General features: G+C 34.7%; 1 protein-coding gene across 1 annotated transcript; it reads left to right on the top strand.

Moving 5' to 3' along the window:
• Positions 1 to 5,851: 5,851 nt before the first annotated feature.
• LOC110725973 (anthocyanidin 3-O-glucosyltransferase 7-like) lies at positions 5,852 to 7,667 on the top strand (the record flags this gene model as incomplete). Its single annotated transcript, XM_021905452.1, has 3 exons — positions 5,852 to 6,307; positions 6,571 to 6,688; positions 6,724 to 7,667. Coding segments are annotated over 3 exons (882 nt in total), but the record flags the coding sequence as incomplete, so codon positions are not given.
• Positions 7,668 to 15,294: the final 7,627 nt, after the last annotated feature.

The raw sequence follows: 15,294 nt of genomic DNA, 5'->3' as shown, positions 1-15,294 counted from the left end.
CAGCTTGTTGATAGCTAACAGCTACTACCACAACTAAAAGCTACCTTCACAGTAATATTTTGTCGAATGCCGAAAACGCCTTATGTGTAAGTCTAGTATATATAAGCCGGGCTTACGTTAACTTTTTTATAAGACGGTCAGTGTAAGAGTAATTATAGCAATTTTTATAGTAATTTTAATATCTTTAACGTTAACTTTTAACTTGTAATGAGTTTGACTGTATTTTAATGAGTAATTTCTAATGGATACATGTTATGAAGGCTGCTATGATTAATTTTTTAGTTTTTTTTTTTGACACAGATTAATTTAGTGTTTTTAAAGGGTGGAATTTATATTAGGAAAGTGGTAACTTTTGTAGTATAAAGGGTAACTTTTAATACTTTTAGGGTAATTTAACTCGCCTTACAATAACTTAATGAAAGTCCGCTTTAATCAAGAATTTGTATACAACTATTGATTAAGAACTTGTTCTCTTCGCCTGAAATAAGGAGATATGGTATGATTTTAAAAAGGTCTGATTTGGTCAGATGTGAATTTTTATTATCTGGTTTGGTCTGATATGATTTATTATTTGACTAAACTTTGACCATACTTTAATACTAATCTATAAAGAAAAACATCATCAAATTGGATCTCGTTAGATTCGTCTCATCATGTACTTTTCTAATATGTAATTTTTTTATTTTTTCAATATGCATAACGATATTTAGCAATAAGTAAATGATAATTAAAAGTTCTGATCTAATCTGAATGTTTCTAATACAATATGAATTTATTAAGATTAAGTAATAAGTATATGAAACAAGTTGAAGAGAACAAGTGTTAACTCAGGATAGTCTTAACTTTAGAGGACCTTCTCAAAACGGTCTTAACATATTTTTAACCGATTCGATCGATTAATAGTTTCACGTGCCTGGTTTTCATTAAGAGTAATTAAAAAAAATTCATTCTCCAACACTCTAAACACATAGCCCCTCCCTTAACACCATCTTCATGTTAATTTGTTTTAAACTGACCACGAAAAATTCAACATGTGTCAATTTTAATTGGCTTATCTAAAGACTATTTTAATCGATAGTTGGGACTATTTATAGAAGAATGTCCATAGTTTTTTTTTTTCTTTTTTTATGAAAAGAATTCAATAGTTGGGATTGGTACCATCAATTTTTCCTTTTATTTTATTTTTAATGCATTTACGATGACAGTCTGACAGTTCTAAGTAAATGTACCTAAAATATTTTATCATCTCAAGTTCTCGACGAAGTTTTTTTCTTGTAAAAAAGATAGGGTTTTTATGTCATTTCATCAGTTAAGTATGAGATAGTAAACTTACTATAATAGATCCGCGAAATATTGGGAAATTGATGAAGCTCTCAATTTTACAACAATGGAGATCGAGAAAATCAATAAATAAAGCAGGATAACTCACAAGCAAATTGACAAACACCTATCCTTTGGGGTTTCTGTCCTTAATCTTTATATTTTTCTTAGGGTTTTTAGTGAAATTTGACGATAAAGCAAGTGCAAATGGTGTGTTGGGGTCGGGGTTTGTTAAGGTGTTAATTAGCTTAGTGGTGTTGAAGATGATGTTCGTTGTGGTATTGGGCCAATTCCGCCATTGTAGAGAAATGGAGAAGAGAGAATGAAGAAGGAAAGACAAACCAACGGTAGGAGACGGAAAATAGAAAAGTATTTAATGCTTTTGCGAGTTAGCAAAAAGGCAATTAAAAAAAAATAACTTTGCAATTATTTACATCTTTTGACACTAAAGAAACAAAAAAATGCTTCTCAATATGAGAAACTAAGCAGCTTCCATCTCAACTACCCCAATCCTGTCCAAAAAACAAACAACCAACCCCACTTACATATTACGGAGTATTATTTATAATTAAATTAAATAAACTAAATATATGCGGTAATTGCAGTATAACACTTGAAAAAAAAAATGACGGGAAAATGAAGAATTTATGAATGTATTGTTGATAATTGCCAAGTGAAATAACACTTATATTTTCTTAGTCTAGAATATGCCCGTACATTTGCATGAGATGTTGGAATATCTTGGCAGTTATAATTTTTGAATAAAAAGTTAGACTTTTTTTAATTTTTGACTTGGCTCTTACAAACAACAATCCTAAAATTTTCATTTGTGCATCTAGGAGTGAACACGGTCCGATTTGAGTACCAAACCAAATTATGGTTTGGTCAATTTTTCAAACCAAATCAAATTGCATTAGTATTCAAACCGGACCAAACCGAATCGTAACAATACGGTTTAGTGCGGTTTGGTTTGCGGTTTATAATGAGATGACATTTTTCCTTAAAAATTGCCAAATAATACTTCATTAACTTATAATAAAGTTTAAATAATTAGTCCAAACAGATTAAATTGTATTACAAATTTACAATAAAAATAACAATCAAGTGCTAACACATGATAAAAATAACAATCATTTGATCATCATAATACATTATTATACATATACCCTATGTTGTATTTTGATTTTTAATGTTTTGATTATTATTATTTTTATTTTTTTAATATATAATAGTTTTTTAATTTATTTAAAAATTATATAAATATTAAAATACGGTTTACTGTTTTACGGTTTGGTTTGGTTTGTAATTTTTGAAAAACCAAACCAAAACGTAAACCGTATTTACAAAAAAATCCTAAACTAAACCGTATTTTTATAAACCTTAAACCAAACCAAACCTCTAAATTACTGTTTGGTCTAGTGTGGTTATGATTCAGATCAAACTGTGTACAGCCCTATGTGCATCCCACATTAATAATATGTTTGGTTCCATATAGTAAATATTTAATTTTGTACGGATTCATGTACAATGATAAATTGCACTACAACGAACTTTTTAAGGTATGTATGTTTCGTGCTATTGTTTTTTTGCCGCAAAATCTTATACTTCATATATTATTAGAAGAATAGTCGCACAACTAAATTTCCAACTTATACGAGACATTTACAGGGCTTAACACAAGGTACCAGATCGAATTTTCGGGGCCTAATAAGGGGTACTGGTTCGAATTTCCGGGGCCTAATAGAGGGTACCGGTTTGAATTTTCGAGGCCTAAAAGAGGGTAACGGCTCGAATTTTCAAGGCCTAAAAGAGGGTACTGATTCGAATTTTAGGGGCCTAATAGGGGATTCCAGTTCGAATTTCAGGAGCCTAATAGGGGATATTGGTTCGAATTTCCGGGGTCTAATAGAGGGTACCGATCTGAAATGCTGGGGCCTAGTAAATCAAAAACGTTTCTCTGCAAAATGAATTATGATATCAAACTACATGAGATCAACTATATCAAGTCAATTCGTGACATTAGCTACTACATAGTACATACTTCAAATTCATATTAAGACATAAATTATGTTCTAATATATTCAAATTTGTTTTAAAAATCGTGTCACTGAGTACATGGCCAAAGTTACTGATTCCTTTGGCCAGCAGTCAACTTGGGTTGTTGGATCTGAGTGCCAGAAGTCGAAGCTAACTACCAGATGGAGAAGACGATAATGGTACCCTCTTGATTTTCTTTTTCAATTTTCAAGAATCGAAAAGAACAAGATTAATTATAGGAGGATATGGAGATCTGATCCACATCACATATCATAAAACCACGTGAACCACAAGTGTCGTAGATTGTCGTAGGACAAAATTATCCCTTAAATGGGGACGAAGCTCATTGTTGATTCGCTGCATTTCATGGTTTGAGAATATTCCTTAACAGTAGATATAGAAAATAATAGATTGGGAGTTATAATTATTTTAAGGGCAATTTAGTCGTTTGAGTTTTTTTAATATTTTCTACAGTTAGTAATTTTTTTGTTTTTTTTTTTTTTGAAAAACAACCTTTTAATTTTTTTTGGCAAAGTTAAACCTTAATAAAATAAAAAAAAATGTTAGAAATAACCTTACTCAACTTTCACGCGTTGTTCGACAATTTCCAGCGTTGACTCACTTATATAGGGCACGTGACTCCTTATTTCCCTAATTGCACCCCATTTCACTCATAATTTCCTTATTGAGACCGAGATTCCAAAGGCACTTAAACTTTATATGTTATTATATTAGAGGGGAAAAGGGGTGCAATAAGGAAAGTAAGAGTCACATGCCCTACACAAACAAGTCAACACCAAAATTTTGTTGGTTAAAGCCCGAAAGTAGAGTAATGTTAGTTTGTAACAATTTTTTTTTATTAAGGTCTGACTTTGCCAAACAAAAATTTAAAAAATTACTCTTGACAAAAAAAAAATGTCTTTTTTGTGGTGATATTCATCATGAAGGCTAAAAGTCAATTGTAGACATATTATATGTCACACCTAGACAAACTACCAACCTCAAATTACTGATGTGGATCATTATTACTATTGATGAAATTGAACCTAGAAGCACAGTATTTGAAGTATTTGAACCACCCCCCATTATAAGAAACCTTGGTATCCAAATACCCATATGAAAAATTAGGAGAAATTAAACCAATTTTGGCATTACTATTACTAAATGAAACGAATTGATGAACGGATTAGATCAAATTTTGACAATGGGCATGATTTCCATTGATGGATGATTGGATGAAAAACAATGTTTGACAATTTTTTTAATTTCAATAATATTAAAAACTAATTTACATAAATTTATTATGAAAAGAAAAATGAATAAAGTAACTCATGCGCTTGCTCATTGCATGCCATGGAGTGTAGGTAGTAGTATTTGGTTGTCGAATTTTCTTTCCGTCTTGTATTGCTCGTTCTTTGAAACTTAATCTCCCTATGAATGAAGATTAGTGTTGTTTGGAAAGTTTTCCTCAAAAAAAAAAAAAAAAAAAAAAAAAAAAAAGAACTATATTGCAACCAAACCCCAAACCCTATTAAAACGAAATGGTAATAAATTGAATAACTAGTAACAAGAAGTAATGGTACGGTGTCAAATAAATATCTATTGAGGGCGCGACACAGGGCTAATTGTGCGTCCCTCGATCTTATGGCTCACCTACCTTATATATTTTTATTATCTAATTTGATTGGAATTTAATTTTTCTGATTTAATGAAATTATTTTTTCAATCCCTTCTCTTTCATCAAAAAAAAAAAAAAAAAAAAAAAAAAAAAAACCTTATTTTTTCAAATCTTTTTCTGAATTGTTTTGAAATAAGTCAATTAATGAGAATTTTGATTGATGGAATTAATTTCAATCAGTATCCATGTATCAAACACAAGTCCTGCTCATTTTAAAACTTAAAAAAAATAAAATAAAAAATAAAACAAAAAATATCCTTAGTGCACCTTACCGAGAGTATATAAATATTTTCATGCTTTTTATGAGAACTTTTTAGATTAAATAGTGCCAAAAAAATAATAAGAGATAAAGAGAGTATTATGAAAACAAAATTCTAATATTTGTATTACATTCCTTATAGGAAAATTTGTCAGAATTCAGCTTTTAAAACTCTTTTTTCTGAAAGTAATTGAGGAGAGAGAAAGTAATTGGTGGAAAAAAAAATAAAAATAAAGGGAGGGGTTGAGTACGTGACCCTCATGTGAGGGTCAATGCCGGAAAATAGGGTCAATATCCAGTCTAAGGTGTTATCTTGCAAAAAAATTCTTACTTCATGTGTTCTTATCAAAGAAAATTTATAAGGTCGTTTTTCACAAAATAAAAAAGTGCTTAAAAAAGGTGGTTTCTGAAAAAATTTCCTTCCTCATAAAACCTTTTTTATTTATTTATTTTTTAAATTGAAACACTTGTGGTTGTATAACTAAAACTCGACCACCGGAGATTTCTAGTGAAGTCAAACATCTTACTAAGTACTTGTATAATTTTTCTATTGTTGGACCAATGAAGGCGTTGAAGCAAGAGAAGACGAAACACTGGATTTTATACCAGGACTAACCAAGATCAGGGTGAAAGACATACCAGATGGAATTGTAACAGGAAATCTTGATTCACCATTTGCTCAAATGCTACATAAAATGAGTCAAGTTTTACCTAATGCAAGTTCAGTTTGCATTAGCTCTTGTGAAGAATTGGACCCGGTTGTTACAAATGATTTAAAGTCTAAATTCTCAAAGACTTTTCCAATTGATCCACTAAACTTAGTAATTGCACCACAAAAAATAGCAGACAATTATAATTGTTTAGGTTGGCTTGACAAACAAAAGGCTAATTCTGTTGTTTATGTGAGTTTTGGTTCTGCTGCTACACCAACACCAAATGAGCTTTTTGCTCTGGCTGAGGCTCTTCAAGCTAGTGGAGTCAAGTTTTTGTGGTCAATCAAGAATCATCTAAAGGTATGCTCCTTGTAAATTTTCGACCTTGTATCACTTTCTGCACCCATGGTCGGGGGTAGAAGGATCAAACCCTGACCATGGGTGCTGGAGGTAGAAGATCTCAACAATCTTCCAACCCCTCGTCTTTGATTTTTTTTTTTGTTTATGTAGTTGTTAAAGTGTTTTTATAATTGGTCATATGATAGATACGCATTAATCATTTACAACTTTAGACTAATAAATATGTTGCATTGAACCTTTTTACGTGACCAAAATTATTACAGGTACATTTTCCTAACGATTTCCTGGAGAAAAGCAGAGAAAATGGCATGGTGGTCTCTTGGGTACCCCAAATAGAAGTCCTGGCTCATGATGCAATAGGGGTGTTCATCACCCACTTTGGTTACAATTCCATGACTGAGAGTATAGCTGCAGAGGTTACAATTCCATGACTGAGAGTATAGCTGCAGAGGTTCCGATGATCGGGCGGCCCTTCTTCGGTGATCATAAGTTGAATGGACGACTAGTAGAGGCCGTTTGGGAGATTGGACTACAAGTTGAAGGAGAGACTTTTACAAAGGAAGGAATATTGAAGAGTTTGGATCGAATTTTGTCGAGTGATGAAGGGAAGAAAATGAGGGCAAATATCAAAAGCCTTAAACACTTGGTTGGAAAAGCTGTTGCCCCTGATGGGAGTTCCAACAAGAATTTTAGGTTGCTTTTGGAACTTATCACAAAAACATAGTTGTAACTATGAAATGAGTTGAGTTGAAGAACTAATTTTGCGTAGGTCACTTATAGTTTTTTTTTTTTTTTAATTAGGTAAGTATTGCAATAATTTTAATTTGAAGTGAGTGAATATTGTAAATGTTGCATTTATTATAAAACAAAGGGGCTAAATTGTCTCAAAGTTGTATTAAAAAAAGTCCAAACTCGTGAAATAAAAGGCAATTTTTATACTTTTACTACTTTCATCAAAGTACAAGCTGGTAACTTACAAATCATGTAGGGATGACAGTGGATTTGAACCCGACCCGAATCCATAGATCTAGATCCGTTGTTCACGGATATGAGTCTTCAAATTTTGGACCCAACAGATCCGGATCCTATTGAAAACAACAGGTCTGGATCCAGGTCTAACCCCCGGACCTAGATTCGTTTACCTGGTTTATAATTTTCCTTAAAAAAAAGACTAAAATTGTTTGTTTCTATATTCTAGAATGTTGACGATGTTTAGTAGTAATGAAAATTATCCCTTTCGGGAGATAAATTTTGAATGCTCATATCGGATACATCATTGTTGTTTTTTCACTTGCTCATTTGTAACATACTCCGTAGTATTTTTTTGTATTGTTTGTAGTGTTTTTTTTTTTTTTTTTTTTTCTCAAAAAGACAAGTATATAAATTGGTTGCTTTGTACTAGTTGTATACCTTTAATTTAGGTATTAAACTTAATAATCCCCCAACGGAAGTTTGTAATGCATTTTTTTATTTGAACATTACATTTGTTGCATAAAATTAGGAAAAACGTGTAGAATTTGTTTTGGACCCGGACCCGGATCCAGTGGACCCGTCGAATCTAGATCCCGGTCTTCGTTTTCCAGACCCAATAGATCCGGGTCGAATCTGGATCCAAGGTAAAAAAACGGACGGGGTCCAAATGATAAAGAGCATTCTAAATCTCTCAGAAAGGCAGAAACTACTAGGTCGTAAAGACCTAATTATGTTAAAAGGAAAAAAAAAAAAAAAAAAAAAGACCTGATCATTGCACAAATTGCTAATTAAGGATCTTCTAAGCCCAATATTGATTGATTTTTGCATTGGAATCTAAAGAAATTTCAAATAAGACTAACAAAAATAAAGGGGAGTTGTTAAAAATCGCCCACATTTTTCTACTTAAAGCCCACATTTTGTAAAAGTTTGACAATCTTGCCCCTTTTTTTAATTTTTACCGAAATCGAAATTTTCTCTCACCAAAAATGTGGAGCAGCACTGGATCGCCGAGGGACACCGAAGAGCTGTCATCGTTGGTGAGATGCACCCGAGAGTCGTCATCGTCGCCGGAAAACGAGATACTTAGTCATTTAAAATTACGAATTGGTGGCGGACGTCTTGCCGGGACGCCATCGCCGTGGAGGTGGCGCCTGGCCGGGACGCCGCCACCGTGGAGGTGGCGCCTGGCCGGGACGCCGCCACCGTGGAGGTGGTGTCCCTGCCAGGCGCCACCTACACCAATTAATTTTTTTTTTTGTTTTTTTAATTTTATTTAAAGTTTTGTTTTTGTTTTTTGTGTTTTTTTTTGTTTTTTAATTTTGATAAATTTGAAATTAAATATGTGTTAATAATTTTTAAAAAAAACAAAATTTAATTTGAAATTATGTTTGAAATATGTGTGAATAATTAAAAAAAAAAACAAAATTATGGTTTTTGAAATTATGTTTTAGTATGTGTTAATAATTTCAAAAAATAAACAAATTTATGTTTTAATTTCTATGTGTGTGAATACTGTTATATATAATTACGTGTTAGTTTTGTGTTAATATGTGTAAATTAGATATTAAATGTATTATGCGTCAAATATAGAAATGAAATTTAGAAATTTAAAATTTAGAAATTACTCCTTTGTTAATTTTGTGTCAATGTATTAATTTATGGTGGCGGCGTCCTGACCAGGCGCCCCAGCCACGGTGCTGGCGTCCCTGGTAGGCGCCACCTCCACCAATTTATTTTTTTTGGTTTTTAAATTTTATTTAAAGTTTTGTTTTTGTTTTTTTTAATTTTGATAAATTTGAAATTAAATATGTGTTAATAATTTTTTTTAAAAAAAACAAAATTTAATTTGAAATTATGTTTGAAATATGTGTGAATAATTTGTAAAAAAAAAAACAAATTTATGGTTTATTTTGAAATTATGTTTTAATATGTGTTAATAATTTCAAAAAATAAACAAATTTATGTTTTAATTTGTATGTGTGTGAATACTTTTATATATAATTACGTGTTAATTTTGTATTAATTATGTGTAAATTTAGATATTAAATGTATTATGCGTTAAATATAGAAATGAAATTTAGAAATTTAAAATTTTGAAATTACTTCTGTGTTAATTTTGTGTCAAATTTATTAATTTAATCCTTATGTAATTATATTTATGTGTCATTGTTGTAGGATTATGGTGGAGACGAAAATGATTATAATGGGAGTTTTGTACATGATGGTCTGTACGAAGATGCTCAACAAGCGATTGATTAGGCAAACAGGTTGCAATTAGATCAGGTTTTTGTTTAGTAGTAGCAAGTCATAAATCTCAACGAGATGGTAGAATGGATCGCATTTTGAGATGTAACCGTTATCGTAAAAGGGAGGAACGAGATTTCAGTCAAGGGATTCGGTTTGATATAAAGCGGAAAGGTTGTGGGTGTCAGTTCAGAGTAAAGCTTCGACAATAGCAAAGGTATGACGGTTGAGAAATGAAGGGTTACGGTAAATGGGGGTATCACAACCATGAGATGATAGTATATATGAAGTGGTTCATCGACAGTTAAGCAGCCTAAGTCCTGCGGCGAAACTAGTTGTAAGAGAAATGAGTGATGCTCAAGTGAAGCCTGCAAAAATATTAGCATCTGTGTTAGAGAAATATCCTGAAAACCAGCCAAACCGAAGACACATCTACAACGTCAGACAGAAATTGAGGCTTGAACGGTTAGAGGGAAGGAACCCTATACAGCAGCTTCTACACCAGGCACAAGCACGTGGTTACCTGTACTGGTTTGAATCTGATGAAGACACATCGGAGGTGACTTATTTGTTCCTTGTGCATCCTGATTATGCTGATATGATTTCGTCTTGGCCATCTGTGATTTTGATCGATTCAATGTACAAGACAAACAAGTACAAGTTCCCACTAGTTGAGATGGTTCGAATGGCTCCAACGAACCAAAACTTTCTGATTGGTTATGCAATCATGAAGGATGAGACGGCTGCGAGTTACTATTGGGTGTTGGAGAAGTTGAGAAATTACATTGGCCCAAATGTTCAGCCATCAGCCATCGTCAGTGATTGTGAGGGAGATCTCTTTGCCCCTATAGCAGAGCTGTTTCCGGAGCCGAGCCTTACTGTGCACATGGCACATCAACAACTGTGTGAAAGTCAAAGCCTACAACCTTTTCAACAAGATTTTAGATTCAGCAGAGAGATTGGTAAATGGTAAGTGGCGGAAGATCCTGCAAGCTACCACGGAGGCAGAGTACGATCGAGCCTTGGATAACTTCAAAGATGCGTACCAATGGTGCCCGGCAATGGTAGAGTATGTGATGCAGCAGTGGATACCTCAGAGGGAAAAGTTTGTCAAATATTGGACAAACCAAGTTCTTCATTTTGGAATTACTACAACATGTAGAGTTGAGGGCGCTCATAGAGCTTTGAAGGACTGGATTGATTCTTCCACTTCTGCTCTGGATACAGTGTTCGAGAGAATAAACAAGGCTATTGATACTCAGAAGAACGGCATCAAGAACTCTCTCGAGGACTCTATACGGCGACATGGCATGATGTATAACCATTTCATATTTAAGATTCTCCATGGTCATGTGTCACACTACTACTTAGGGTTGATTCTGCGCGAGGACAACAGGATGAGGGAGTTGGGTGATGAAGTGGCTATTCGGTGCGGATGTGCTATATCAGTGACTCATGGACTACCTTGTGCATGCACCATGCACCGCGTAATTACACAAGATAGGGCGTCATTACATGTTGATCAGGTTCATCCATTCTGGCGGACGCTCGTTATGGGGGAGCATGCTGTTCCACAGATGGTCCACCGTGAATAGGAAGAGTTAGAGTAGTTTCGTGCGATGTTTGACCAAGTGTCCTCCAGCCACCCTTCAATCATTCGTGATGCTACCCACGTACTTCATGACATGTTCAACACGTCATGCTTGGATCACGAGGAACCTGAAGGGGTCGAGCGACCTAGAGGTCGACATTTTGACGAGCGCTAAATCGGTCGCTTAATTTAGGCTCATTCAAACACATTTATAACAAACACCTCACTCAAACAAGTACAATGGCAAGCAAAGGTTCGGTCCACGGAGAACGGGAATCAAATGCTAAATAATCTTAATGCTCAAGCTAAATCGAAATCAAGGTATAAGTGGTGATTAACTAACAAACTACAACTAAAGGTTGAATTCAAGGGATTAAAACACTAGGGGAATGGGATTCACTCAACCAATAGCAATTAGGCAAATAGGGAGGAATGAGGGTAATGGAATAGCAAAGACCACATGTAAGATCAACATCAAACGATATGAAAACAACTCAGATTACTAAGCTTAGATCCCTCATTAACTTAGCAACAAAAGATACATAATCATATTGCAATAGGTAATGAAACATTCAACTCACATTTCCATGTCGAACCAAACATTTCATGCCATCAAGTTCAATAATCTAGGTTAATTACTCCTATCATGAAGAACTAACAAGCAATCCCATATAATCAAGTTTAGTCGCAATCCATCATCAAAATCACTCCCAAACTCACATAATCACCAATAGGTTGAGTTTCACCCAACCCCTAGCCAAGAGGACTACTCACAATTCATTGTGAGTACATGCAAATTCCAAGCTTGGATTATAAGCGTATCTAAGATTTGGAAAAACATGTGATTATCTATGGACAAAGCTAACATGCAACAACAATATATCAAGATTGAGAGAAAATCAAGTGGCTTACAAAACAAAAAATAAAATCAGAAAATAATGAAGGAAAAATGAAAGAAGTTACTATTGAAGCTTCAAAAATGTTGGATAATTGCTGAAATTCTTGAGATAAATCTTGAAATTTGCTTCTACAATGATTAGATTTGAGAGTTTCTAAAACTAAATCAACTAATTTAATGAAGTTGCTAACTAAGAGAGAGTATCTTTTTTGCTGAAAACTATTCTACTGTTTTTCTTCTCTCCCCCGAAAAACGATCTCAAAAGGACCTTAAATAGTCCGTACAAAATTGGCTGAGATCGGGAAAAGGTCCGACCGAACTCTGGGTAGGTTCGGTCGGACTCAGGGTAGGTTCGGTCGAACTCTGTGTAGGTTCGGTCGAACCTCCCTGATCCTTGTTTGGTCGAACTTTTGAGGTTCGACCTCTCCTGCAAAATTGCTGAAAACTGGTTTGACACTGCCTTCACTGCACCCAGGAGGTTTGGTCAAACTTTTCAAAAGTTTTACCACACCTAGGTTTGACCGGACCTTTCAGAGGTTCGGCCACACCTCCTCTTGCACTTCCTTTTCTTGCTTCCTCTCCTTCCCTTTTGCTCCTCTTGCCTTTGTCCATGGCTTCCATACTTGGCCAAGGGGCCTCCCACCGTGCATAGGACCGTCATGGAACCTGCAGAAGATACCAAAGTTCACGAGAGCATGGGGATGATAAAATAATGCATAAAGATTATCAAAATAAGCGCAAATAAGCATTACTTTTCATCAATACATAAAGAAGCCATAAGAGGATAAATGAGGTGGAAAAAACTAAGAAAAATAAGAGGAAAAAGACCTAAATGCTACCCCTAAGAGTGACATATATGTCACTCATCAAACTCCTCCACGCTAAGCCTTTGCTCGCCCTCGATCAAAGCAAAGGAAAATGAACAAGGGAGAAAGAAATAGTTATTCAAACATGCAAGGAACAAAAGAAAAACCGAAATTTCTTTTAGCAAAAGCAACAAGCCATTTAAACCCCAAGGTCGCCGATGAGGACGAGTTGTGATCTCGTGAGGGTTTCCAAAGAGCATACCCCACAACTCTTACAAAATTGTGTTCAAGACAAACCAAAAACAAGGGAAAGAGAAACAACAAATCCAACACAAATCATAGCCAAGTCGAGCTTTTGGAGATAACAAACATGAATGAGAGTCAAACTTTCTGAGTAGTAGAAGTGAGCATGCAAGGGGATGCCGAAAGTTGATTGAAGGATAAGTCATGCTAAGCATAGAGAACTCAAACATGCACCACTCCCCCCGCATTCCATACAATCTTACCGCGTTCCCTCATCTAGATTCAAATCCGCCCTTGGAGATAGCATCAAGTGACTCCTCGAAGGAGCCGGAACAAAGATAAAACACTGCAAAATAGAGGAACCCGACATCTCACCAAGTCATGCCTTCTCCATATGCTTGAGTTCCAGCTCCCTCCACCGACTAGTGACTCAACCAACCTAGGTCAACAGGGCATTGAAAGGGTTGTAACGTTGACTAGGGGGTAAGGGTGTGGAGGAATTTGGAAATTGGTGCTTAGCCTAACCGTGAAGCAAAGGGTGATCAAGCCTCATTTTCAAAATCAATCATCAACCAATTTTCAAACTACGTTGCCACAATCTTGAACTATAATGCCAAACACTTTTGAGCTTTCGCTTTCCTCTTACATCTTCATTCATCAACTCTTCGTTTGTCACATTCTCTCTGTTTTTTTTATTATTATTTTTTTTTAGCTTCAAAGGCTTTTTCTAGGATTTACATTTGCTTTTCTTAAACACATATTCACAAAAACACTGCTTCACTTTCCAAGTAGAACCATTCCCTTCCAAATTTCAAATCAAAACTACAATAAGCCCTCATGGCTTGAGCTTCACGATTCTAAGGGTGAAAGTAAAACAAAAGGGCCATGGGCTTGCAATGTGCTATAATCAAGGAGGGGAAGACTCAACATGGTAAGGGCAAATGCAACCCAAAAATACAAAAGATAAAAAAAAAAAAAAAAAAAAAAAAAAAAAAAAAAAAACTAATAATAGAAAACAAAAATAGTCACCGAATGAAGAATGCCTTTGTCATTCGTAGGTTAGTTCGGTCTCGATCTCGGGAGCCAGACGCCAAGTTCTAGATCTAAGCATGCCTTGGTGAGGATCCTACGCTGCTCATACAAGTAATGTTGGAGGCTTGAACAATAAAGCTCACATCGGGTTACAAAAACCATCTCTAGGGCTTCAAATCCCCTAATGAGAACAACACCTTCTTACCACAAACAAGTGAATTTGGGTTCGATGGGCCTAACGAGTTCTAGAACAACTACCTTAGCATGAACATGTCCCAGAGTCAACCAATGGCAATCCTGAAGCATGCAAACTTATAACACTCAAGAAGCAAAGCATTCAAACACACGAGTCAACATTATTATGCTCGAAATGAAAATGAAACAACTAAGCTTTTCGTGGTTTGCCATGAATAAAAAGGAAAATCTTTTTCATTTTTTCACATTTTTCGAAATTTTTTTTATTTTTTTTTAATGCAAGGAGTACAAGAGAGATAAGAGGCTAGTAAACATATAATTCTCAATCGACAAACAAAGATCATTTGGCATCAATACCAACGATCACCAGATTCCGTGGAATCAAATGCAAACAACCTCGAACAATAAACTCCATTCTAGTCTAAACTAACTATGCACACAAAGAAAAATAAAGGAAAGTAGGGAAAGATCTCACCAAATGCTGCTTGAAATAGAACACAAGGCAAAATTGCGATCTCACCAAGGTTTCCGTAGCTTGAGTTGCTCCTTATTCCATCATTTTGTGCTTCCGTTTTCAAGCTACAAGGAAAGTGAGCCAAAAGAAAAGAAACACTACAACTATACAAAGAAAAGTTAGTGAACAAAAGGAAAAGACTAGAATTATAAACAAAAGAAAATGATTGACAAAAAGCTATCTACAAAATTTGGATTAAGGGATTTGGATTTTGGGATTTGGATTATGGGATCAAGAGAGAAGAGGGAAAAACAACTTCAAATTTTTTTTTTTTTTTTTTTTTTTTGAAATGAAGCTTCATAACATCATCATCATAAGAATATTACCAACCAAAAATCATCTCTAACTACAATAAATTCATTATCCCTGATGGTTCTCCATATGCACAAGCTACCATCCTACCACACTACCCTCCTATGTACACTTCAACCAAAAGGAACATCCTCCCCCACGCTAGTCTTTTGCACATCTCGAGCAAAAGGAATAGGCATG

This window comes from Chenopodium quinoa, unplaced genomic scaffold (genome assembly GCF_001683475.1).
Source record: "Chenopodium quinoa cultivar QQ74 unplaced genomic scaffold, ASM168347v1, whole genome shotgun sequence".
Classification (NCBI taxonomy): Eukaryota; Viridiplantae; Streptophyta; class Magnoliopsida; order Caryophyllales; family Amaranthaceae; genus Chenopodium; species Chenopodium quinoa.
Note: the sequence above shows the minus strand (reverse complement) of the source record. Positions and strands in the feature narration are given on the sequence as shown.